We start from the raw sequence: 26,396 nt of genomic DNA, 5'->3' as shown, positions 1-26,396 counted from the left end.
CCTTACCATGTAGCCCTTACCGTGTAGCCCTTACCATGTAACCCTTACCGTGTAGCCCTTACCGTGTAGCCCTTACCGTGTAACCCTTACCATGTAGCCCTTACCATGTAACCCTTACCATGTAGCCCTTACCATGTAGCCCTTACCATGTAACCCTTGGTAGAAAGGTAATGAGATCAGAATAACAGCTTGGGTTTTCCTGTCAGCTGTGGCTGAGAAGAAATGCTGTAATGTGTTCAGACGTACGTCTCACGTCTTTTTTAGGGGTCACTTCTGAAGGTTTGTATCCAGGGCATTTGATGGTAAAAAGGTCCAGCCATCCACTATCCAAACCACTTATCCTGCTCTCAGGGAGCCTATCCCAGCAGCCACTGGGCAGCGGGCGGGGAGACACCCTGGACAGGCGGCCAGACCATCACACAGGGCCCCATGAGGAAATCCAGCGGTTAAATGTTGCACTTCTGGGCACTTCCGGTCTGGGATGGAGTCACACCGGAGCTTCTCCACCTCAGTAAATGATTTTTTTTCGGGTTAGGGTTAGGGTTTTAGCATGCAAATTAGCAACATATTGGCTCTTCATTGGTCTTTATTAAGCACTTATTAATGCCTTATTCTGCATGGCCTTATACAACCAGTAAGCCATTAACTATGAGTTTTCCCTCTATAACCTCAGAAGGATTGCTTATTAGCTTATTTTTGTTACTTAGAATATGTTCCCCATACTAAAGTGACATCTTGATCATTACTAATTCACTAGTAATTAAGTTTTTGTTACTTAGAATATGTTCCCCATACTAAAGTGACACCTTGATCATTACTAATTCACTAATAATTAAGTTGTTGTTACTTAGAATATGTTCCCCATACTAAAGTGACATCTTGATCATTACTAATTCACAAGTAATTAAGTTTCTGTTACTTAGAATATGTTCCCCATACTAAAGTGACATCTTGATCATTACTAATTCACTAGTAATTAAGTTTCTGTTACTTAGAATATGTTCCCCATACTAAAGTGACATCTTGATCATTACTAATTCACAAGTAATTAAGTTGTTGTTACTTAGAATATGTTCCCCATACTAAAGTGACATCTTGATCATTACTAATTCACTAGTAATTAAGTTTCTGTTACTTAGAATATGTTCCCCTTACTAAAGTGACATCTTGATCATTACTAATTCACAAGTAATTAAGTTTTTGTTACTTAGAATATGTTCCCCATACTAAAGTGACATCTTGATCATTACTAATTCACAAGTAATTAAGTTGTTGTTACTTAGAATATGTTCCCCATACTAAAGTGACATCTTGATCATTACTAATTCACTAGTAATTAAGTTTCTGTTACTTAGAATATGTTCCCCTTACTAAAGTGACATCTTGATCATTACTAATTCACAAGTAATTAAGTTTTTGTTACTTAGAATATGTTCCCCATACTAAAGTGACATCTTGATCATTACTAATTCACTAGTAATTAAGTTTCTGTTACTTAGAATATGTTCCCCATACTAAAGTGACATCTTGATCATTACTAATTCACTAGTAATTAAGTTTCTGTTACTTAGAATATGTTCCCCATACTAAAGTGACATCTTGATCATTACTAATTCACTAGTAATTAAGTTTTTGTTACTTAGAATATGTTCCCCATACTAAAGTGACATCTTGATCATTACTAATTCACTAGTAATTAAGTTTTTCTACTTAGAATATGTTCCCCATACTAAAGTGTTACCCATTTCACATATCTGATTGTACCACGTTCTCTCGTCCCAGTGTGATGCATAAAACAGGGCAAACAAAGTGAGGAATTTAAATTAAAACAGTAAAACATGAAGCGACCACAGGCAAAGTGAGTGGGCCCTCGGCCACTTCACACACCGTCTAAATGTCTCTATCGTTGGCTGAGGTTAAAAAGGTCACGTCAAACAAATCACAATCGGATGAAATGGATTTGCGTCCATGCCAACTTTGACCTCATTATTAAAAAAAAACTTTATTTATGTATTTGTTGCCTGCCGAAAGCGGTGACTCGCATGCTGACCGGTCGCCGAGCAGTGAGACCGGTCCGCAGGCCGAGGCCGGCGAGGGAAGACACGGTTTCTCACACACGCCACACTGGATATCGTGCGTCTCTGCTAAGTGTTACTTCAGTGGGGACCAGTTTGTTTACAAGTCTTCTCTACTTGTGCGACTGTCCACAGCTAACTTGACCGGTCTGTCAGGATGGTGAGAGCGTGTCGCCGGTACCGTGGTGGCTGTAGGTGACATACATTAGCTTATGCTAGCTAGCAAGCCCTAATGTGTGAAATTGCTTGTGTGTAGTTTTAAGAGGACCCTTCGAAAAGTCGGTCCCTCGTCCGCGCAAACCCTCCTTCCTCCGGACGGTCTTGGCCAAGTGTGGCGGCTTCACTCCCCTCAACGCACTGAACGTCCTAAAGAAGTGGCCCTAAAAATAATATTCCACGTGGGAGTTCGAGGTCAAGGTCGTCTCTGTTACCCCCCCGAGGGGGCAATTTGTTGCAGTAAAAGCAATCAGCGTCATCAATCAGCACACACCGATCAATACACAATTCACACAAAAGACACGTAGAATTGCGTAGTGTTGTAACCATCACGGACGACTGGACTCGCTAGGCCCGTGGGTAACGGGTCGGACCCTTTAGTCGACTGGTTAACGTAGTGGCCCGTGTCCCCCCCCCCCCCGAATTCGCTACAATGTTATTCAAAAGGCCAGCAGCAGCAGCAGGGAGTGAAAGTCCGTCAGGTGGTTGGACTTTTAATAGAGACGGAAAAAACGGATGACGGCGCGTCAAAATGTTTTGGGAAAAGGACTGACGCCGCTCCACACTGGAATGGCCGGCTCAGATCAAGGCTTCCCTGCCTGGATGCAGGAGTCAAGCCAAAGGCCTCAGGGGTTTGTGGGTGGGTGGGATCGAGGGTGGGGCAAGTTGTGTGGCTGTGCGGAGGCCGAGGACAGGCTAGCGGTACAGTCTGCTCAGCTGACAGCAATGTCTCACCCAGGTACCAGAATTTCTTCATTAACGAGGACACACAGACTTCAGAGGGCGGTGTCGTCGGGGTTGGGTGGATGAGGGCATGTGGACCAGGCGGACGGGGGCGGGGGGGGGGTCTGCAAACACACCGCCCCCATCGGTCCGCTGACTCGCTGTTCCAGACTTGGCGACTTGTTTTTTTGGGTTTGCGGGGCCCCTCATAAATCACCCATAAGGCCTCGCTCTGTGACTCACCGTCATAGCAGGGCTGCTCGCTGGCAGGGGCGGCCTCGCCCCTCGCTCCTCCGCTGCCCATCAGGAGAAACGTTCTTGGAAATGGGAGAAAATATGAGGGCGAACCGGATCGGAGAGCGGTGTGTCGTTGACCTCCGACCTCTATGTGCTCCTCTGGATTTGACTGTGATTAACAAAAGAAGAAGAAGAAGGAAAAAAAGACATGAAACGCACCGGACTTACTTGTGAGCGAAGCCGATTTAGTGACGCTCTTCCCTTCGGAGGAGGGGCAGGAGGGGCAGGAGGGGCAGGAAATGGGTTTATAGTTACTGTTGCTGTGTAAACAGCCTTGGTAACACAACACACCGAGCCGGCCAAACATCATCGGCATCTGTTGTTGAGAGTCCTCGTGTTTTCCCTCCACACTTGGGTGCCGGACACACTTTTAAAAGTATATTTCAAACATGTGTGCACACACACGCACGCACACACGCACACACACACACACACACACACACACACTTCCAGGGGAGGAGAGGACGCTAGTGTGCAAAAGGCAATCAAGTTGTCAATTAATGGAGACCAACAGAGGCTGCAGGTCACGGCGTGCGGAGCGGCTCAGGCCTGCGGGGAGACAAAGGCTTCAGTCAGAGAGACGCCCCATCAGCGGGCCAGAGGAGATGGGCTCGGCCCGGCAGGGTCTGTTTACCGCTCCAGACTGAGCAAAGTCTATCTGCAAACATCCTCCCCACCGAGTTTGAACAGTGCCCATAAACTCACTCACTCACTCTCACACACACACACACACACACACACACACACACACACATATGCACACACTCCGTTCAGGCAGACACACTGAGACGGCAAAAGACACACACATGGATGTACACACATGTTAACTCACACACACTTCAGTCTGTTAATCTCAACCAGGGAGACACTCTCACATAAAGTGATGTGTATGTATTCCTGCACAGCTCAGGTGTGTATGTATCCCTCCACAGCTCAGGTGTGTATGTATTCCTGCACAGCTCAGGTGTGTATGTATCCCTCCACAGCTCAGGTGTGTCTGTATCCCTCCACAGCTCAGGTGTGTATGTATCCCTCCACAGCTCAGGTGTGTATGTATCCCTCCACAGCTCAGGTGTGTATGTATCCCTCCACAGCTCAGGTGTGTATGTATCCCTCCACAGCTCAGGTGTGTATGTATCCCTCCACAGCTCAGGTGTGTATGTATCCCTCCACAGCTCAGGTGTGTCTGTATTCCTCCTCAGCTCAGGTGTGTATGTATCCCTCCACAGCTCAGGTGTGTATGTATTCCTCCACAGCTCAGGTGTGTCTGTATTCCTCCACAGCTCAGGTGTGTATGTATCCCTCCACAGCTCAGGTGTGTCTGTATTCCTCCACAGCTCAGGTGTGTATGTATCCCTCCACAGCTCAGGTGTGTATGTATTCCTCCACAGCTCAGGTGTGTCTGTATTCCTCCACAGCTCAGGTGTGTATGTATTCCTCCACAGCTCAGGTGTGTATGTATTCCTCCACAGCTCAGGTGTGTATGTATCCCTCCACAGCTCAGGTGTGTATGTATCCCTCCACAGCTCAGGTGTGTCTGTATCCCTCCACAGCTCAGGTGTGTATGTATTCCTCCACAGCTCAGGTGTGTATGTATTCCTCCACAGCTCAGACAGAAGTTCACTGATGTTACAGTTTTGCTGCTTCACAGAGAACTAACGTGATCTAAAGGGATCTTTAAAGGGACTAGAGGGACATGTAAGGGATGTATAAGGGATGTGTAATGGACGTGTAAGGGGCAGTGTAAGAGACTGGGTAAGGGATGGTGTAAGGGACTGTAAGGGATGTGTAAGGGACATGTAAGGGATGTGTAAAGGACGTGTAAGGGATGGTTGAAAGGATGTGTAAGGGACATATAAGGGACGTGTAAGGGACGGTGTAAGAGACAGTGTAAGAGACGTGTAAGGGACAGTGTAAGAGACGTGTAAGGGACAGTGGAAAGGACGTGTAAGGGATGGTGTAAGGGTCGGTGTAAGGGATGTGTAAGGGACAGTGGAAAGGACGATGTAAGGGACAGTGGAAAGGACGTGTAAGGGATGGTGTAAGGGACGGTATAAGGGACGTGTAAGGGACGGTGTAAGGAACGTGTAAGGGATGGTGTAAGGGACGGTGTAAGGGATGTGTAAGGGACGTGTAAGGGACGGTGTAAGGGACAGTGTAAGGGACGTGTAAGGGACGTGTAAGGGACATGTAAGGGATGTGTAAGGGATTTGTAAGGGATGTGTAAGGGATGTGTAAGGGACAGTGGAAAGGACGTGTAAGGGACGGTGGAAAGGACGTGTAAGGGACGGTGTAAGGGACTGGGTAAGGGATGGTGTAAGGGACTGTAAGGGATGGTGTAAGGGACAGTGTAAGGGACGGTGTAAGGGACATGTAAGGGATATGTAAGGGACGTGTAAGGGACGGTGTAAGGGACATGTAAGGGATGGTGTAAAGGATGTGGGAGGGACAGTTGAAAGGATGTGTAAGGGACGGTGTAAGGGACATGTAAGGGACGCTGTAAGGGACGGTGTAAGGGACATATAAGGGACGTGTAAGGGACGGTGTAAGGGACGTGTAAGGGACGGTGTAAGAGACGTGTAAGGGACAGTGTAAGAGACGTGTAAGGGACAGTGTAAGGGACAGTGTAAGGGACGTGTAAGGGACAGTGGAAAGGACAGTTTAGGGACGTGTAAGGGACAGTGGAAAGGACAGTTTAGGGACGTGTAAGGGACAGTGTAAGGGACGGTGTAAGGGACAGTGTAAGGGACGTGTAAGGGACAGTGTAAGGGACGGTGTAAGGGACGTGTAAGGGACAGTGTAAGGGACGGTGTAAGGGACGTGTAAGAGACGTGTAAGGGACAGTGTAAGGGACGGTGTAAGGGACGTGTAAGGGACAGTGTAAGGGACGGTGTAAGAGACGTGTAAGGGACGGTGTAAGGGACGTGTAAGGGACAGTGTAAGGGACGTGTAAGGGACAGTGTAAGAGACGTGTAAGGGATGTGTAAGGGACGTGTAAGGGACAGTGTAAGGGACGGTGTAAGGGACGTGTAAGGGACAGTGTAAGGGACGTGTAAGGGACAGTGTAAGGGACGGTGTAAGAGACGTGTAAGGGACAGTGTAAGGGACGTGTAAGGGACAGTGTAAGGGACGTGTAAGGGACAGTGTAAGGGACAGTGTAAGGGACAGTGTAAGGGACGTGTAAGGGACAGTGTAAGGGACGTGTAAGGGACAGTGTAAGGGACAGTGTAAGGGACGTGTAAGGGACAGTGTAAGGGACGTGTAAGGGACAGTGGAAAGGACAGTTTAGGGATATGTAAGGGACGTGTAAGGGACAGTGTAAGAGACGTGTAAGAGACGTGTAAGGGACGGTGTAAGGGACGTGTAAGGGACAGTTTAAGGGACGGTGTAAGGGACGTGTAAGGGACAGTGTAAGAGACGTGTAAGGGACGTGTAAGGGACAGTGTAAGGGACAGTGTAAGGGACAGTGTAAGGGACGGTGTAAGGGACGGTGTAAGGGACAGTGTAAGAGACGTGTAAGGGACGTGTAAGGGACAGTGTAAGGGACAGTGTAAGGGACGGTGTAAGGGACAGTGTAAGGGACGTGTAAGGGACGGTGTAAGGGACGGTGTAAGGGATGTGTAAGGGACGGTGTAAGGGACGGTGTAAGGGACGTGTAAGGGACAGTGTAAGGGACGGTGTAAGGGACAGTGTAAGGGACGGTGTAAGGGACGGTGTAAGGGACAGTGTAAGGGACGGTGTAAGGGACAGTGTAAGGGACGGTGTAAGGGACGGTGTAAGGGATGTGTAAGGGACGGCGTAAGGGACGCTGTAAGGGACGTGTAAGGGACGGTGTAAGGGACGGTGTAAGGGACGGTGTAAGGGACAGTGTAAGGGACGGTGTAAGGGACGGTGTAAGGGACGGTGTAAGGGACAGTGTAAGGGACGGTGTAAGGGACGTGTAAGGGACGTGTAAGGGACGTGTAAGGGACGTGTAAGGGACGTGTAAGGGACGGTGTAAGGGACAGTGTAAGGGATGTGTAAGGGACAGTGTAAGGGACAGTGTAAGAGATGTGTAAGGGACAGTGTAAGGGACAGTGTAAGAGACGTTTAAGGGACAGTGTAAGAGACGTGTAAGGGACGTGTAAGGGACAGTGTAAGGGACAGTGTAAGGGACAGTGTAAGGGACGGTGTAAGGGACAGTGTAAGGGACGTGTAAGGGACAGTGTAAGGGACAGTGTAAGGGATGTGTAAGGGACGGTGTAAGGAACGTGTAAGGGATGGTGTAAGGGACGGTGTAAGGGATGTGTAAGGGACAGTGTAAGGGACAGTGTAAGGGACGTGTAAGGGACGGTGTAAGGGACGGTGTAAGGGACAGTGTAAGGGACGTGTAAGGGACAGTGTAAGGGACGGTGTAAGGGACGGTGTAAGGGACAGTGTAAGGGACGGTGTAAGAGACGTGTAAGGGACAGTGTAAGGGACAGTGTAAGAGACGTGTAAGGGACAGTGTAAGGGACGGTGTAAGGGACAGTGTAAGGGACGGTGTAAGGGACGGCGTAAGGGACAGTGTAAGGGACGGTGTAAGGGACGGTGTAAGGGACGGTGTAAGGGACAGTGTAAGGGACAGTGTAAGGGACGGTGTAAGGGACGGTGTAAGGGACAGTGTAAGGGACAGTGTAAGGGACGTGTAAGGGACGGTGTAAGGAACGTGTAAGGGATGGTGTAAGGGACGGTGTAAGGGATGTGTAAGGGACAGTGTAAGAGACGTGTAAGGGACGGTGTAAGGGACAGTGTAAGGGACATATAAGGGACGTGTAAGGGACGTGTAAGGGACAGTGTAAGAGACGTGTAAGGGACGTGTAAGGGACAGTGTAAGAGACGTGTAAGGGACGGTGTAAGGGACAGTGTAAGGGACGGTGTAAGGGACAGTGTAAGAGACGTGTAAGGGACGTGTAAGGGACAGTGTAAGAGACGTGTAAGGGATGTGTAAGGGACAGTGGAAAGGATGTGTAAGGGACATGTAAGGGATGTGTAAGGGATGTGTAAGGGATGTGTAAGGGACAGTGGAAAGGACGTGTAAGGGACGGTGGAAAGGACGTGTAAGGGACGGTGTAAGGGACTGGGTAAGGGATGGTGTAAGGGACTGTAAGGGATGGTGTAAGGGACAGTGTAAGGGACGGTGTAAGGGACATGTAAGGGATATGTAAGGGACGTGTAAGGGACGGTGTAAGGGACATGTAAGGGATGGTGTAAAGGATGTGTGAGGGACAGTTGAAAGGATGTGTAAGGGACGGTGTAAGGGACATGTAAGGGACAGTGTAAGGGACAGTGTAAGGGACAGTGTAAGGGACAGTGTAAGAGATGTGTAAGGGACAGTGTAAGGGACAGTGTAAGAGACGTGTAAGGGACGGTGTAAGGGACGTGTAAGGGACAGTGTAAGGGACGGTGTAAGGGACGTGTAAGGGACAGTGTAAGGGACGTGTAAGGGACGTGTAAGGGACAGTGTAAGGGACGTGTAAGGGACAGTGTAAGGGACGTGTAAGGGACGTGTAAGGGACGTGTAAGGGATGTGTAAGGGACGGTGTAAGGGACGTGTAAGGGACAGTGTAAGGGACGGTGTAAGGGACGTGTAAGGGACGGTGTAAGGGACAGTGTAAGAGACGTGTAAGGGACAGTGTAAGGGACGGTGTAAGGGACAGTGTAAGGGACAGTGTAAGAGACGTGTAAGGGACAGTGTAAGGGACTGGGTAAGGGATGGTGTAAGGGACTGTAAGGGATGGTGTAAGGGACGGTGTAAGGGACAGTGTAAGGGACAGTGTAAGGGACGGTGTAAGGGACAGTGTAAGGGACAGTGTAAGGGACAGTGTAAGGGACGTGTAAGGGACGGTGTAAGGGACGGTGTAAGGGACAGTGTAAGAGACGTGTAAGGGACAGTGTAAGGGACAGTGTAAGGGACGGTGTAAGGGACGGTGTAAGGGACAGTGTAAGGGACGGTGTAAGGGACAGTGTAAGGGACAGTGTAAGGGACAGTGTAAGGGACGGTGTAAGGGACAGTGTAAGGGACGGTGTAAGGGACGGTGTAAGGGACAGTGTAAGGGACAGTGTAAGGGACAGTGTAAGGGACGGTGTAAGGGACGGTGTAAGGGATGTGTAAGGGACGGCGTAAGGGACGGTGTAAGGGACGTGTAAGGGACGTGTAAGGGACGGTGTAAGGGACGGTGTAAGGGACAGTGTAAGGGACGGTGTAAGGGACGTGTAAGGGACGTGTAAGGGACAGTGTAAGGGACAGTGTAAGGGACGTGTAAGGGACGGTGTAAGGGACGGTGTAAGGGACGGTGTAAGGGACAGTGTAAGGGACGGTGTAAGGGACGTGTAAGGGACGTGTAAGGGACGGTGTAAGGGACGTGTAAGGGACAGTGTAAGGGACGGTGTAAGGGACGGTGTAAGGGACGTGTAAGGGACAGTGTAAGGGACAGTGTAAGGGACGGTGTAAGGGACAGTGTAAGGGACGGTGTAAGAGACGTGTAAGGGACAGTGTAAGGGACGTGTAAGGGACGGTGTAAGGGACGTGTAAGGGACGGTGTAAGGGACGGTGTAAGGGACGTGTAAGGGACGGTGTAAGGGACAGTGTAAGGGACGGTGTAAGAGACGTGTAAGGGACAGTGTAAGGGACGTGTAAGGGACGGTGTAAGGGACGTGTAAGGGACGGTGTAAGGGACGGTGTAAGGGACGTGTAAGGGACGGTGTAAGGGACAGTGTAAGGGACGTGTAAGGGATGTGTAAGGGACGGTGTAAGGGACGGTGTAAGAGACGTGTAAGGGACAGTGTAAGGGACAGTGTAAGGGACGTGTAAGGGACAGTGTAAGGGACAGTGTAAGGGACGGTGTAAGGGACAGTGTAAGGGACAGTGTAAGGGACAGTGTAAGGGACAGTGTAAGGGATGTGTAAGGGACAGTGTAAGGGACAGTGTAAGGGACAGTGTAAGGGACAGTGTAAGGGATGTGTAAGGGACGGTGTAAGGGACAGTGTAAGGGACAGTGTAAGGGACGGTGCTCCCTGAAGCGGCGGTGTCCTAAGAGGTCAGCGTTTCCTTTGAGGGAACCTTTGCTCCCAGAGCTCTGCACACAGAGCTTGCCGCTGGTGCTCGGCCCTGCCAGGTGCATGTCACATTGCTTCTTCATTGCCAGTAGCCTGTGGCCCCATGAACCCCCACCCCCAACCTCCACCCTCCACCCCCTCCCCCCGGTCTTCATTTGCACCTCGGTGTGGGAGTGCTCCATCACTGGTCTGGGACCACCGCTCTCCGGAGCTGTCACACAGCACAGCTGTGACATCATAAGGGCCCAACGAAGCCAGCGGCCCAAACTGTGAACCGGAGAGAAGATGTTTGCCTTTGCCCTTCTTTTAGCCCCTTGCTGTGATACTGCACACTGGATTTGTGTGCCGGTTTTGTAAGACCAGAATGTGCAAAAACATAGATAGATAGATAGATAGATAGATAGATAGATAGATAGATAGATAGATAGATAGATAGATAGATAGATAGATAGATAGATAGATAGATAGATAGATAGATAGATAGATAGATAGGGTTAAAATTCATCTAGCTATTTTATCAATTACACATATATCAATTACACATGTCATTACACACACACACACACACACACACATATATACATATATATATATATATATATATATATATATATATATATATATATATATATATATATATATCCTAGCCACTTGTCCCCTTAGAGAGAGATGGGTCACTGCAGATCAATACAATGTTATTCTGAGTGATCACCTTTATCCTATGATGAAACATTTCTATCCTGATGGGAGTGGTCTCTTCCAGGAGGACAATGCCCCCATCCACAGGGCACGAGGGGTCACTGAATGGTTTGATGAGTATGAAAATTATGTAAGTCTTATGCTATGGCCTTCACAGTCACCACATCTCAACCCAGTTGAACAGCTATGGGAGACTTTGGACCGATGGTGTTCCATCCCTCCAGTAGAGTTCAGAGACTTGTAGAATCTATGACAAGGAGCACTGAGGCTGTCCTGGAGGCTCGTGGTGGCCCAACACCTCACTAAGACACTTTATGTTGATTTATCCTTAATTTGTCGCCTATCTGTATATACTGCTCTCAGTGTTGTACAAGTTTTTTAGGCCATCAAAATGTGGCATTTTACACAAAGCACTAGTGGGTTCTCTGGACTAATCATGCAGAACTACAAACGTAAACCTGGCCGATGACAAAATGGTGTCAGTGAACGTGATGTCTTGAGGCCACGGTCATTTCACCTGGTGTTAACGTTTTGGGTCCATAATACCTGACAGGGAATTCTGACTGTGTTAGCTGTGTGTCACACCATAATGCAGATTGTAACAAAAGGGTGCCAGTGATGGAAGAAACTCGCATGGATTTCTAAAACCGTGCACACCTCTCCTTCCCACTCGTCATTTCAATTACATGCCAAAGAAGCCATGTTCACTTAGCGCAGCCATGCTGACATTACTTCAAGAAAGTCCATATCGCGGGCCAAAACTCGATTGAGGTTTGGTGCGTAAGGGCAAAGTGAGACTTGCACCTAGACACCAAGTCTTGAGATATCAGGACGAAACTGTCCCCCTTGTCTCGTTGTGTGAAATATGATGTTCAGGTTTCTCTTGCCCAGCTGCATGTTGTGCTAGTTTTTGGGACCTAGCAAAGAATATTCTATCATATTCTGCCATCCTTCGTGACCTTTCAGCCTACATGTTTGTGTCAATTTTGCAGAAAAGGAAAAGTGTCATGTGTAGTATTTTACACTCAACTCCCATTTGTTCTTGCTTAATGATTAAATTTTCATAAATAGATGCTGTAAAAGAAGCCATGCCTATAACGGAAACTGTCATAGTAGAGTCACGGTAAATAGACGCTTGCATGTTCTGGCTTCTGATCTATCTCTCTTTACAATTTTCCCTCTGCTCACCTAAGAGACCATGTAACTTTTCCAGTTTGTTTGGACAGACCTTATCCGTGGTAGAAGAGACATTCATTAAAAGTTGATTTGCTTGTGGTGATTGCACATTCTATAAAATTGGCAATTTTATAAAAAGTCAACAAATCAATTGTCATGTTTGAAATTGGGGAACAGTTTTTTGGCTTTGTATTAGACAAATAATGAAACTGACCTACTTCAGTGTCCATGCTCACTAGTTTACATTGGTAATACAGCTCGACCTCTGAAAATGCAACAGGCCAAATGCATGAAGATAACCTCCAGGTGGGTAGCTTGATGCATGCTCAATAATCCAGGTAAGAAATCCCAGAAAGTTGAATCAGTTCATCTGGACGTTTATTGGGGGAAATGTTTCATCACAAATCTAAGTGACTTCCTCAGTCTAAACTGACTGCAGATATCCCCACCCTTATAATCAATACAGTGGCATAACAACTGAAAACAGCGATCAGTTTCATATGCAAATTGTCATCACCATTAACGAATTACAATGGCAATGTGTACTATTCACATAGGATTGGGGTTTCGGTCGTTATGCCACTGTATTGTTTATAATGGTGGGGATACCTGCAGTCAGTTGAGACTGAAGAGGTCACTTAGAAAATATGCTACGAAAAGCCTTTCAGAGAAATACCCCCAGTGTTGCCGGAGAGGGGGAAGGGGGAGAGGATGAGCACCTCAAATGGATGGATATGCTGGTAGTGACAACAAGTGCAGTCTGCAGGTGCGGCAAGGTCTGCATAAACCTCCAAAAAGATCCCACCAGACCAAGATGGGCTTCTTGAAGAAGGAGTAAGTGGTGCAACGCACAGTGAAAGTACCTGATACAGCACCTGGTGAGACGGAGGAGGAGCTAGGCCCAGAGACACCCCACAGTGCCCAGAACCTCCAAGCACCACAAGCCACACCTCAAAGTAGACCAGCAGAACATCGTCAGGTTTTGTGGCCTGCTGCCAACAGTCAGGGTGGCACCAGTTTGACGAAGATGTTGATGCAGCCCTTGAAGCAACAACCAAGGGTGGTGCAGACCAGAGGCTTCAGACAATGAGCACCTTAATAAGGAGCATCACTGCAGAGAGGTTTGGCGTCAAGGAACAACTGGCCACCAAGACTACTGCAAATCCAAACCGACGGGAAGTTAAGTTTGGCCAACTTAGACAAGAGCTGAGGACACTCAAGAGCCAGTACAGGAAGACAAGTGAGGAAAAGAAGGCAGCATTGTCAGAACTTCGAGGTATAATAAGGGAAAGGCTAATCATCCTTCAGTGTGCTGAGTGGCACAGGAAGAGGGGCAAGGAAAAGGCCCACAAGCACAGTGCCTTTATCGCAAATCCATTTGAATTTACGAAGAAGCTGCTGGGGCAGAAACACAGTGTTCACCTGTCATGCCCTGAGGAAGAGATAACTGTCACATTAGCAACACCCACAGTGACTGAATGAGGGAGCAAGACCTTGGCCACAGTGCAGCTCTTATATCCCTACCTGAAACTAGCGCCCTGTTCAACATCAATGAACCCACACTGAAAGAGATCATCAAGTCAGCCAGAGCATTTTCAGCCCCAGTCTCAAGTGGAGTACCATACAAGGTCTTCAAAAGGTGCCCCAGGCTTCTGGATCACCTTTGGAAAATCTACAGGGTGATCTGGAGGAGGAGAAAGGTGCCATAGCAGTGGAGATATGCAGAAGCCATATGGATTCCTAAGGAGGAGAACGCAAGCAACATCGAGCAATTTAGGATGATCTCGCTCCTCAGGGTGGAATGTCAGATCGTCTTCAAGATTTTTGCCAATCGCCTCACGGGATTTCTCTTGAAAAACTCCTACATAGACACCTCGGCGCAGAAGGAAGGAGTCCCTGGTGTTCCAGGTTGAATAGAGTACACAGGTGTGTTAACCCAACTGACCAGAGGGGCACGAGAAAGTAGGGGGGACCTGGCAGTACTGTGGCTGGACCTTGCTAATGCCTACGGATCGATCCCACACAAGCTGTTAGAATTGGCCCTGATCAGACACCATGTCCCAAAGAACATCCAAAACTTCATCCTCGACTATTACAACAACTTTAGCCTGAGCCCTGAGGGTGTCCTCTGAGACCTCAACATCAACATGGCTTTGGCTAGAAAAGCGTATCATCACTGGCTGCACAATTTTTGTGTCCCTGTTTGCGCTGGTCGTGAATATGCTTGTGAAGTCTGTGTAAGTGGAGTGCAGAGGTCCCCAATCCAAATCTGGCACCTGACAATCCCCAATCAGAGCGTTCATGGATGACCTAATGGCAACAATTACATCAGTGCCCGGATGCAGATGGCTCCTTCAAGGATTTGAATGGTTCATTACATGGCAATTAGCTTCAAGCCCACAAAATCCAGGTCTCTAGTCTTCAAGAAAGTAAGCGTAACTGACCAGTTCAGCTTCTCTTTGGGAGGCATCCAAATTCCATCTGTGACTGAAAAGCCGGTCAAGAGCCAGGGTAAGATCTTCACCCGCAATCTGAAGGACACAGCAATGCACCAGGCAATCAGCGATGACCTCAACATTCGGCTCTCCACAGTGGATAAGTCAGGGCTTCCTGGAAAATTCAAGACCTGGATATATCAACATGGAACCCTGCCTCGACTCCTCTGGCCACTGCTAATCTACAAAGCCCCAATCACCATCGTGGAGGGCTTCGAAAGGAAACTCAGCCAGTTGCTGCACAGGTGGCTGGACCTGCCGCGGAGTCTAAGCAGCATCGCCCTTTACAGGAATAACACCAAGCTACAGCTTCCTCTCAGCAGTCTGGCAGAGGATTTCAAGGTCACCCGAGCGAGAGAAGTCCTGCTCTACCGAGATTCCGCTGACACCAAGGTCTCCTCTGCGGGTATCGAAGTCAGAACAGGAAGTAAGTGGCACGTGCAGGAGGCAGTTGTGTGGGCTGAGGCAAGATTGCAGCACAGCACCCTGATGGGCACTGTGGCAACTGCTCAGGCTGGGCTCAGGAGCAACTCAAGATCTTGCTTTGGTAAAACCCGAGGAAAGGAGAGGCAAAAACTAATCCAGGAGGAAGTACATGCAGAGGTGACGGAAGCTCGCTACAGCAGAATGGTGGGTATATGCAAACAGGGGGCTGGGACCAAATGGGAGCATACAATTGGCCGAAAGATCACCTGGGCAGAACTGTGGAAGGCGGAATCACACCGATTCCAGTTTTTGGTCCCGTCATTGTATGATGTCCTCCTGAGCCCTTCCAATCTGTTCAGCCGGGGCCTGGCAGACTCACCTGCTTGCCAACTCTGCCAGAAAAGGGGCTCCTTGGAGCACATCCTGAGCTGCTGTCCAAAGACCTTGGGAGAGGGGTGGTATTGTTGGCGCCATGACCACGTTTTGCGGGCAGTAGCAGACACCACCTGCACTAGGATCAGCTACAGCAAGCAGCAACACCCAACAAAATGCACCATCGCCTTTGTTCAAGCAAGGGAGAAGCCCCAGCCCCAGCCAAAGGCTCAGGGTGGGCTGCTCACAACAGCAAGGGACTGGCCGTTCCTGGTCGACCTAGGGAGACAACTGAGGCTCACAGACACCATTGCAGCTACCACACTTAGGCCAGACATGGTCCTGATGTCCGTGGCAACATAGCAAGTGGTTTTGCTAGAGCTAACTGTCCCCTATGATGTTTGGATAGAGGAGGGGTAAGAAAGGAAGAGAGCCAGGTATGCAGATCTTGTTTGGATGGAGGAGGGGCAAGAAAGGAAGAGAGCCAGGTATGCAGATCAGGTAAGATGAGTGTCGGAGGAATGGGCGGAAGGCCCACTGTGAGCCGGTTGAAGCGGGCTGCAGGGGCTTTGCAGGCCAGTCTGTACACCGGGTCCTTGGACTCTTGGGAATTTGTGGGCTGCAAAGAAGAGCCATTAGAAACATCCTAAAAGGCATTGAAAAGGCTTCCCATTGGCTCTGGGTGAAGAGGGGTGACACTTGGCGTAATCCACTACCTGGACAGAAGTCGGGGCTTGATCCCCTCCAGCTGAGGTGCTCGGACGAGGGTGTCTGATGTTAAGACCCAAAGCACCTGATGACCACGGGTTCATTACTGCCAATGTGTCCAGGTTGTGCTACATAGTATATCAAAGAACTAGATTAGTGTTTAAACGTTTCTCTCGATAAACGTTGTGTCCAGATGAATTGGTTCAACTTTCTGGGACTCCAGGTGTGTAAACACTTAGTGGAGGGAAAGCATTCAGTTAAAACTACAATCCTGGAAATCATTGTTATTCTTGTTGCTGTTTTCTAACTTACTGACACCCGTGGTGATGTTGGCAAATGTATTGGTGTTCAACCACACTAAACCCCATAGAAACAAGCCAAAAGAGAGACTCATCGGTGTTCTCGCATTAGCACCTTACTCACCACCACATGATAAAATCTGGCCTAACCTTGGTTTGAGCTCTTGATGTGATCCCCTAAGAGCCTTGTCTGCCATTTTGCTTTGGCATCGCTTGTTCACACCCACGTCCGCCTACTATGGTGAAGATGTAAAATGATATGTGTTGATATGTGTTGCATCGTATTGAATATACCAGAAATAGAAAGCATCAAAAAGACACTTGTTTGCATGTAAATCTTCAGAATCATAGCTTTTAGCATCTTGTTTAAGTAGCCATAGAAAAGAGTGTCAGAATCACAGTGTGATGGTATGAATCCTCTAGATGTACAAGTTCAAGAGTAAAGCCCAGTGTTTTAAATGAGCTTAACATGAGGCTCACTGGCCACTCACTGAACCGCCTCTGGGCCTAATGTTTGCTTGAGGGCATACCACACAAACTTTATTGTAATTATATATTTTGTATTGGTTTGTAATGTGCTGTAGTTGTTGTTGTTAAAGCCCTGCTCCTTAGCCCTTATCCCTCATGAGAAAATACCTGACCTTTTAGCATTGGATATGCTGCTCCCATGCATTTCGCTTTTAAAAATATATATACTATAATCAGCACTATCTGCATCTTTTATGTGTAATCCATTTATTATTCATTGACTGTAATGATGTGAAAGAGAATTCTTAAGTTTGCATCAGATAACAGTGATTTTGACGTTAAAATAAAAAAAAGTTTCAGAAAAAGACATTTTTAATTTATTATTAAATGGCATAAATAAAGCTCACATTGAGTTCAAATACAAATAGATATGTACACGTGTTCTACTGAGTCTTTCTGTTTGACAACCCTACGAGGATGCGAAGGCACTTTTGTCTTATCATACGAGGCACACCTTTGAACTGCGATCAAGAAAGGCACATACTATAGATATATATATATGGTAAACAATGAACAAGGACATTAACTTATTCTATTTACACACATATACACATTTATGTTAGCACAGCCATTTTTTTTTCTTAACATATTTCAGAATAAAATCAAGGAGCCCTAACAACAAATGCTCAGAAGTCACCAGAAATTGGTCTAGTGACCAGGTCCACGTACACATTTTAACTGTTGTAACATTGCACCTCCACACAAAATAATCAGGATTTTTAACATTTTCTGTGTGTGTGTGTATATATATATATATATATATATATCCATGTATCCATCCATCCATTATCCAAACCGCTTATCCTGCTTTCAGGGTCACGGGGATGCTGGAGTCTATCCCAGCAGTCACTGGGCGGCAGGCGGGGCGACACCCTGGACAGGCCGTCAGTCCATCACACAGGGCCGACACACACACACACACACACACACACACACATTCATACCTATGGACAATTTAGTTCGGCCAATTTGCATGACCTACATGTCTTTGGACTGTGGGAGGAAACCGGAGTCCCCGGAGGAAACCCACACAGACACGGGGAGAACACGCAAACTCCACAAAGACGATGACCCCCCAAGGTTGGACAACCCTGGGGCTCGAACCCAGGACCTTCTTGCTGTGAGGTGACCGTGCTAACCACTGCGCCACCGTACCACCATATAAATGTGTGTGAGATAACACTGCATTAGCAGCAATGATACTGAGCAGTATTTCGTGTCTTTAAAACACCAATGAACTTGTGTGATAAAGTGTCCACCAGGAAAATCACTGGCGGACAATCCGTGAATGGGAAAATTTATGTCCTGGTTTTCTTATTGGCTGCACACATATAGCTGTATAAGAAGATTTGAATAACAAACACACAGACGACTGCTCAATATAACGCCGGCTAATGGAGCGCTAACTCTACAACACACAAATAAAGATAATGTTGAAAAAAAAAGTAATTGTTTCCATTTTAGATGATTTTTGAGGCCCTTCCTTCATCACATCATCGTGTCTTCTCAAGCTGCAGATGACCTCTGTCAGTACGGCATACTCCATCTACGACTTCAGCAGGACTCTGACAGGGTAACAAGTTCGGAGACTTTCAGACAGTCATTAGTCTGGAATGGTTAATCAAGAGAGATTGTTCACACAAAGCCGTCCTGTACATTGTGACGGCTGCATTTCGCTCCCCTAGGCTATCACCTTACAAATGATAGCTGAGCAGTGAGACAAGGAGGGAGGTTGGTTGCCGAGTGTCTCGGAGGTCGCCGCCTGCTCAGTAGCTCTGAGCCACGGGAGCCCAGGATGCTGTCAGCCGAGCAATGGAGCTTTCAAACTGGGCTTCCCCGACACCCACCTCGGTCAGGCTGGGGTCATACATGGAGGAAGGCGATGAGACAGGCAGTGAGGAGGTCAGGCCTGTGTAGGAGGAGCCTCTCAGGAACTGGGAGGTCAGACCCCCTGCGATGGAGCCCGAGGCTGAGCCAGAGGGAGTGAGAGTTGTCCCAGCTACCGACCATAGGCTGGGATACTGGCTGTGGGAAAGAGATACATGGCGTTACCGTATCTCACTTGACAGATAGTTATGAGAAGTGTAAGTGTGGGAATGGTAAAAAAAATATGTTATATGATATGATGTTCAAATACAACCATACAGATAATAACTGGATGCCCAAAGAGGGCCACCTCCGGTATTGATGTCATTGGGTCCTCCTCGCTCATCCCACAGTGCAATGCGTACCTTGCAACATCCCGCCTCGTCCTCTCTGTCAACACTGGTAAGACAAAGAGGTGGACGTAGGGACGCTTTGCATTGTGGGACAGCGGGGTATTCGGACAAAGCGGCAGGATCAAACCGGAAGCCGGTCCATCCTTGTGCACCTCTAAAATTACCGAATTCGACCGTGTATGCTGCCGTCTATAGACTCACCTGGAGTTGGATGTGGAGTTGGTGGTGTGGGACAGCGTGCCCATGCCTGTGGAATTGGGGATCTGAAGAGCCGACCAGCTGTCATGAGTAGGCAGGCTCCCTGAGGTGTTGTCCATGTAGTTGTCTGAAAATCAGAATGGAGAGCGTTTATGATCCCAGTTAAATTCCAGTGGGTTTTGTTGGGGTGGGTCCAAACGTGCTGAATTTTACAGAGGGAAAATAAATCGTGATTTTCAATGCTATCTCTCAACGTATGATGTAGGGCTAACAATCCATTAGCAGCCATTATACTGGGAAGTCTTCTGTGCATCACCAACATTTTGTGGAAAAGTGTCCGCTGGTGACGGCACTGGAAGAAAAGCTGTGAATGTGAAAAATCACTTCCTGGCTCCCTGATAGGCTGCAGCGTAGGAGAAAATAAAAACATCGTCTATAAACAATGTAGCCCTGTTATTTGCATTTTGTTATACAGCTGTACGTAGTGTTGATATTCACATTTTCTTATACAGTGCAGCCTATTGGCAAACCAGGAAGTAATGTTTCCCATTCCCGGATTTTCCACCAGCGATGTCACCGGCAGACATAATTTCGGCGGTGTGACAGAGACGCACAGAAGACTACTCAGTATTAAGGCTGCTAATGCATTGTTATCCCTACGACATAATCGTGATTATAGTCGATCGTTTTAGGGGCAGCATGGCTCAGGAGGTAGAGCGGGTCGTCTAGTAATTGGAAGGTCACTGGTTCGATCCCCAGCTTCTGCAGAGAGAGTGTTGAAGTGTCCTTGAGCAAGACACTGAACCCCTTAACTGCTCCTAATGAGCAGGTACCTTGCATGGCAGCCTCCACCATCAGTGTATGAATGTGTGTGAATTTGTGAATGTGAGGCAGACACTGTAAAGCACTTTGAGTCGTCGCTAGACTAGAAAAGTGCTGTATAAATGCAGTCCATTTACCATTTATCATAGTGATTACAGCTGCTGTGCGGGGATCTTACTTGTGCTGGGGCTGCGGTGGGGGTAGTGGCTAGGGTACGGGGCAGTCCGGTGGCTCCTCAAGCTGGAGTAACGCTCACAGTAGGACCCGGAGGAATGGCCTGCTGTCCCGCTGAACTGAGGAGGGCTGCTGCTGGGGCAGATAGGACTTTGGCCCGGGAGGAACCAACCCCCAACTGAGGAGAAAAAAAAAAGTTTAGGGATTTCACGTCACCCCAATTCTCTGATAGCCGCTTCTTATTATTGAGGACCGTGCAATTGCCAGGTTGTGGAGCTGCAGATGGAACTCACGTTGGGAGTACCCAGACTGCTGGCTGTCCACGCTGTGATCGGGGACGTCCTTATGGTCACTCCTGCAATCCAAACAAAACAACAAATAAATCACAGACTGTCATTTAGAAAGGTGCTAGGTCTCAGTCTTAGCAGGTCAGGAAATGTTGTTTTTAAGTTGCAGTAATCCTGCTCGTCGTTTCCCCCTTACCTCTCCTTCGCATCCAGGAAAGCTTTAGCGAAGGGATTGTGCTTGATCTTCAGAGCGGTGATCTGTGGAAGCGGCAGACGTCAGAATTGTTAAAACCTTTCAGTCAACGTCCGTTTCATTTGACTAACGGGGAAATCAGCGTGTTTGCTTGTGCTAGATCTTACCTCTTCATTCTGGTAAGCCGTAACGGCGATAAACTGTGTCTCGGGGAACGATTGGCTGCTGATCATTTTTTGTATCCCTCCGACTTTCACGATGTGTATCCTCGGCTCGTATTTGTGCAAAGAGTTCAACATGATCTATAAAGAAGTTAGGGGTTAATCGTTACAGAAATGTGTTATTCTGGAAAAAGAAGCTCCACAGAGCTACATGTCGGTCCATGGTTTGTGTCAACAGCAATGTGGATGTAGAGAGATCTGGACCTTTATTGCCTCGCTTAAGAGTTTTGAGCCCGTGTGCTCTGTTGGGGGGGGGGGGGGTCCAAATAACCCATTATGAAAATACTCAACAATAAATAATTGATATGATCAATATTTGAGGTGAAGATATATTGGATAGTTTCCAAATACATTTTACAATTATATTTCTATTAAATCCAAAAGGTGGGCCTGGGTCAGTGTGACTTGCCAACATTTAACATCCATTAAACCAGTGGTTCTCAACCTTTTTGGGGTCCTGGACCCCCTGCGTATTTTTGATCTACCCTGAGGACCCCTCCACCTGATCTTGGGGGAGGGGGGGTTGCAATTTGATAGAAACAGTAGAAACTGCATTTTAAATTGCATTATAGCGTTTATTCACTCTTTGGGGCAAAAATAAGAGCTTTCAGTTGTAACTTAGATATAGTTAACAAAACAGAATTCTTATCCAGTAACTTTCAGATATATGTAACAAAACAGAATATGTATTCAGTAACTTTCAGATATATGTAACAAAACAGAATATGTATTCAGTAACTTTCAGATATATGTAACAACACAGAATATGTATTCAGTAACTTTCAGATATATGTAACAAAACAGAATATGTATTCAGTAACTTTTAACAATGCAAACGGGAGCGAGATCTCTTATTAAAATACAATAAATGACACTTGTGAAACAGATGTAATTAGGGAAAAAAGTCCTGTTACCCTTTATAGTTTAGATAGATAAAGGTCTCAGTCACATTTGAGTAAAATAATCCTATTTCTATAAATGTCATAGGATCTTTTTCTTAAAGATATTTTATTTTCACGGACCCCTTGCAATTACACCACGGACCACTAGGGGTCCGCGGACCCCCGGTTGAGAAACACTGCATTAGACTAACTGATGAACTGGTGGATTAAGTGTTTTTTTTGACTGGCGGTCAATTGGGGATCCGTCCCGGTTTGGTTCGCGCCTCCTCACCTGTCCGCCCCCGTTCAGCTTGTTGGACAGCTTGACTTTGCTGAAGGAGACCGGCGCCTTCATCCAGTGGGCGCCGAAGTTGGGCGAGTCCGGGTGGATGTACACGCAGCTGGGGCTCTGCGGCTCCGGTTTGCCGCCGGGGACCCACTCCCCGTTCACGTACTTCCACCGGTTGTTGTCCGCCGCCACGAAATCCAGCAGCACCGAGTACATGGCGTTGGGGTCCAGCCCGGTGACGCTTGTTCTCAGCACCGGAAACATCCTCCTAGAGTAACACAGTAACGAGAGGAAGGGGGGAAGAAGAAGAAGAAGAAAACAAAAACGATGCAGAGGTGGTGGGAAAAACCCGGTCCAGAAAGTAAAAACCCTAACCGTGTCTTCACTCCATCCATGTGTTAAACCGTCAGATTGCGCTATTTTCCCCCAAATCAGCCGGTTTAATACGTGGATGGAGTAAAGACACGGTTAGGATTTTTACTTTCTGGACCGGGGTTTTTCCCACCTTTGATTACGCTAATACATTACGGTAACGTGTTTACGCCAATTGACAAAACGGTCCCTCATGAAGTCACACGTCAGGGTTTTCATATTGGGGAACTTTGCGCCTTTGCGGCCTCCCGAGTTACGCTTACTGACCCAGCGGCGAACCGAGAGGCGAACATGGATACATACGCAACCACGGGAAGTGCCGCGGCCGGGAGGCGAACCCGTGTCGCCCGCACCGCGGGAGACATCGCTGACCGCTCGGCTAAAGGGTCAGACCCGGCAGCCGGCGTGTCTACTTATCCGTACACGTTACAATATATTATAGCGGTAATTCTACTACGATATATCCACGGAGGCAAATCAACCTGCTGACATGTACCGGCATTTATTTCCCTAACCGAACGCGTTCAAACCCAAACCCCGACTGCTCTGCGTCATCACACGGCGTGATAACGGTCCTCGGCGCGGGGGGCTGCGAGACCGGGTCGGGGCCCGGCTTTGGGGACATACCTTCCGGTTTTGGTGACGATCATTTCGTTGGTCAGTTCTTTGAACTTGGTCCACAACTCGGCGTCCTCCAGTGTCAGTTTAATATCCCGCTCCGAGGCGTCCCCTTTCTCGCTGCCCTTTTGAAACTCGCTCTCCACGGCGCTGAGGAGGTGATCCAAACGCTGGTCGGGATTGGAGGAAGACATATTTCCAAGCGATGTAGAAGTTTCTTCTTCTTCTTCTTCTTCTTCTTCTTGTTCGTCTTCTTCTTCTTCTCTTTGCCCGCAGGTGGTAGGACTCGACTGTCTCCGCTGACAGCGCGACAAGGCCTACAGATAGTGTTGACCCATGCTCTCGAGGCCTTATAATTTAAAGGCCCCAAGGGACCTCATGGGGGGAGTGGGCGTGTCTTAAACGAACAGACCACGCCCCCTTCCCCCGCTCCAGTCCTCTCTAAACATCAGAGCCGCTTTACAAATACTTTATCAATTAGGCTAAGCAGTTATTATCAAAACTCACAGGGTACCGATGGAAATATCAAATCCACTGTGACGACCCCTGGGAAACAGGAAATAGGCCGAAAGAAGAAGAAGAAGAAGAAGAAGAAGAATTATTATGAAAAACATCCTATTGCCACCCTATGATATGTGGCCTTTCTCAGCATGATGTATTAATGCAGTTTTAGAATAAAAGTAATTTTATAGCTGTTTGTAACGGCCGATTTGACCGTACCATGAATGTCTACAGAATTAATTACAGATTTTTTTTTTTAAATTATCGAGAAATATTCTCTCGGTGTAACTTCTCATCGGTGCCCTTACAGAGCCTGCCTTCACACCAGTGGGAGCCTATAGAGAGCCATGCATGGTGAAGCACAAAAGGAAAGAGACAGCGCCGCGGCCCGAGTGCCTTTGAACTCAGTTGTATATTTGCAACTAATGCTAATCTTTTGTTGCTCCAAATACACATGTGAGGCTGCTTGTGTTTACCGGGGACGAGCCATTAAATGCAGCAGCCAGAGTGCGGACGCTTCCTTCGGCTGCCGTCACGGTGCTTAGTTTGGCACGAATGTCTCAGTATCGCATTTTCCGTCAGATTGTCAGAAATTGGGCCCGCGTGCTCACTTCGTTTCCATTATTAGACGGAATAATTGGCTGTATATTGCCGACTGGTGCCAGTATCTCGGCCACACATACTCAGCCAATTCAGATATTGAAGTGGTTGTTCACTGTGAATGATAAGACCACGTAGAGTTGATATTTATTTCTTACTTGAAAGTGTACCGACAAATCTATCTTCCCATAAATATACAATTACCATCAGATTGCTTGGTTATTTCCCACCGGGCCTCCACACAGCAGCCCTCAGCTGTCCGGCAGGCCCATTGATCCTGTGAAATGTTAGATGTGACGTGGGCCCTCCTGTTTTCCTGTCTCCTCCATCCTGGGCTCTGTGATGTACTTGGAATTGAGTGAGGGCTTTGGAGCGCGACTCCGCTTTACTACACCACTTCCTCCAGCTCCACAAAGGCCATAAATGTAAAGGGGTTCTCTCACACCTTTCCATCCCATATCATTCAGCGGCCTCTTTCTTTTTCCTTTTTTTCTTATATTGGAGCCCGAGAGAGAGAGAGAGAGAGAGAGAGAGAGAGAGAGAGAGAGAGAGAGAGAGAGAGAGAGGGAGGGAGAGAGAGAGAGGGGGGGGAGAGGAGGGAGAGTGTTAAACTAGTCGCATACAGGACATACCCCCTACAACTAGGCATGCTGTCTCTATTCCTAAGCCCCCCAACCCCAATAAAGACAGATGCACAGACAGAGATACTCTCTCTCTGTCTGTCTGTCTGTCTGCCTCTCCCTCCATCTCTCTACCCCCCGTTATTCTCTCCCTCTCTCTGTGTGTCTCTCTCTCACTCTCTCTCTCTCTCTCTCTATGTGTGTCTCTCTCTCCACTCCTCTCTGTCTCTCCCTCTCTCTCTCCCTCTGTCTCTCTCTCCTTCTCTCCTTCTCTCCCTCTGTCTGTCTGTCTGTCTGTCTGTCTGTCTGTCTGTCTGTCTGTCTGTCTGTCTGTCTGTCTGCCTCTCCCTCCATCTCTCTACCCCCCGTTATTCTCTCCCTCTCTCTGTGTGTGTCTCTCTCACTCTCTCTCTCTCTCTCTCTATGTGTGTCTCTCTCTCCACTCCTCTCTGTCTCTCCCTCTCTCTCTCCCTCTGTCTCTCTCTCCTTCTCTCCCTCTGTCTGTCTGTCTGTCTGTCTGTCTGTCTGTCTGTCTGTCTGTCTGCCTCTCCCTCCATCTCTCTACCCCCCGTCATTCTCTCCCTCTCTCTGTGTGTGTCTCTCTCCCTCTGTCTCTCTCTCCTTCTCTCCCTCTGTCTGTCTGTCTGTCTGTCTGTCTGTCTGTCTGTCTGTCTCTCTCTCTCTCTCTCTCTCTCTCTCTCACACACACACACACACACACACACACAGCCTCATAGAGATGTACTCAGCACAACAGTGACAGGAAGCTGAATCCTACATCTGAGAGACTTAGAAAGGTGAGAGAGCACCGAGTCATGACGGCAACAAATCCATTCTCTGCATCAACTAAGTGGCGATATCTAGTAGCTGGACCTCTCTAGAGCCAATAACACCCGAAACTGGTCTACAAATAATGTTCGTACGAAGAGCATGACGATGAGCGAACGTCTGTCTGGAATATTGTTTACTTGAAAACCGCCGGAGGTTTCCTGCTCGTCTCCCTGTTGCACACCACTCGCCGGGGACTCGGGGGTTAAACGGCTCGGTCCTGCTCTGGCATCAGCACACACTCACCTAGGTGAGAAATATTACAGAGGTCTGGTGCTTCACAAAGGGACAGTTATAACGATGCATATTTTCCAGAGGACTACGCTGGCTCAAATAAGTAAACACAGAAAGGCGAATGAGTCAGCCCTGGGAAGAAAAAACAGTCGCACACCTACACACACACACACACACACACACACACACACACACACACACACACACACACACGCACGCACACACAAAAGGCTTGACAGCTTATTTTC

At 47.9% G+C, this 26,396-nt stretch overlaps 1 protein-coding gene and 1 pseudogene across 1 annotated transcript; one reads left to right on the top strand and one right to left on the bottom strand.

Moving 5' to 3' along the window:
* The first annotated feature begins 12,987 nt into the window (after positions 1-12,987).
* Positions 12,988-16,331, top strand: LOC130128320 (uncharacterized; annotated as a pseudogene).
* A 2,526-nt stretch (positions 16,332-18,857) lies between these two features.
* tbxta (T-box transcription factor Ta) lies at positions 18,858-23,559 on the bottom strand. The gene is made up of 8 exons (XM_056298547.1): positions 23,375-23,559; positions 22,379-22,643; positions 21,152-21,286; positions 20,988-21,049; positions 20,798-20,859; positions 20,509-20,682; positions 19,512-19,635; positions 18,858-19,116 (listed from the first exon to the last, which is right to left on the bottom strand). Exons 1-8 carry the CDS (start codon positions 23,557-23,559, stop codon positions 18,858-18,860), a joined length of 1,266 nt encoding a protein of 421 aa, XP_056154522.1.
* Between the last annotated feature and the right edge of the window lie 2,837 nt (positions 23,560-26,396).

Source organism: Lampris incognitus, chromosome 18, assembly GCF_029633865.1.
Source record: "Lampris incognitus isolate fLamInc1 chromosome 18, fLamInc1.hap2, whole genome shotgun sequence".
In the NCBI taxonomy this organism is placed as follows: domain Eukaryota; kingdom Metazoa; phylum Chordata; class Actinopteri; order Lampriformes; family Lampridae; genus Lampris; species Lampris incognitus.
Note: the sequence above shows the minus strand (reverse complement) of the source record. Positions and strands in the feature narration are given on the sequence as shown.

What these genes read in the sequence shown, in the direction of transcription:
- tbxta (XM_056298547.1), bottom strand. Translation starts at nt 23,559, where the DNA reads ATGTCTTCCTCCAATCCCGACCAGCGTTTGGATCACCTCCTCAGCGCC. An exon ending in AGCTGAACGGGGGCGGACAG is followed by an intron (nt 21,287 to 22,378) that starts GTGAGGAGGCGC and finishes ACTTCTTTATAG; the next exon opens with ATCATGTTGAACTCTTTGCA. An exon ending in GCAGTCTGGGTACTCCCAAC is followed by an intron (nt 20,683 to 20,797) that starts GTGAGTTCCATC and finishes TTTTCTCCTCAG; the next exon opens with TTGGGGGTTGGTTCCTCCCG.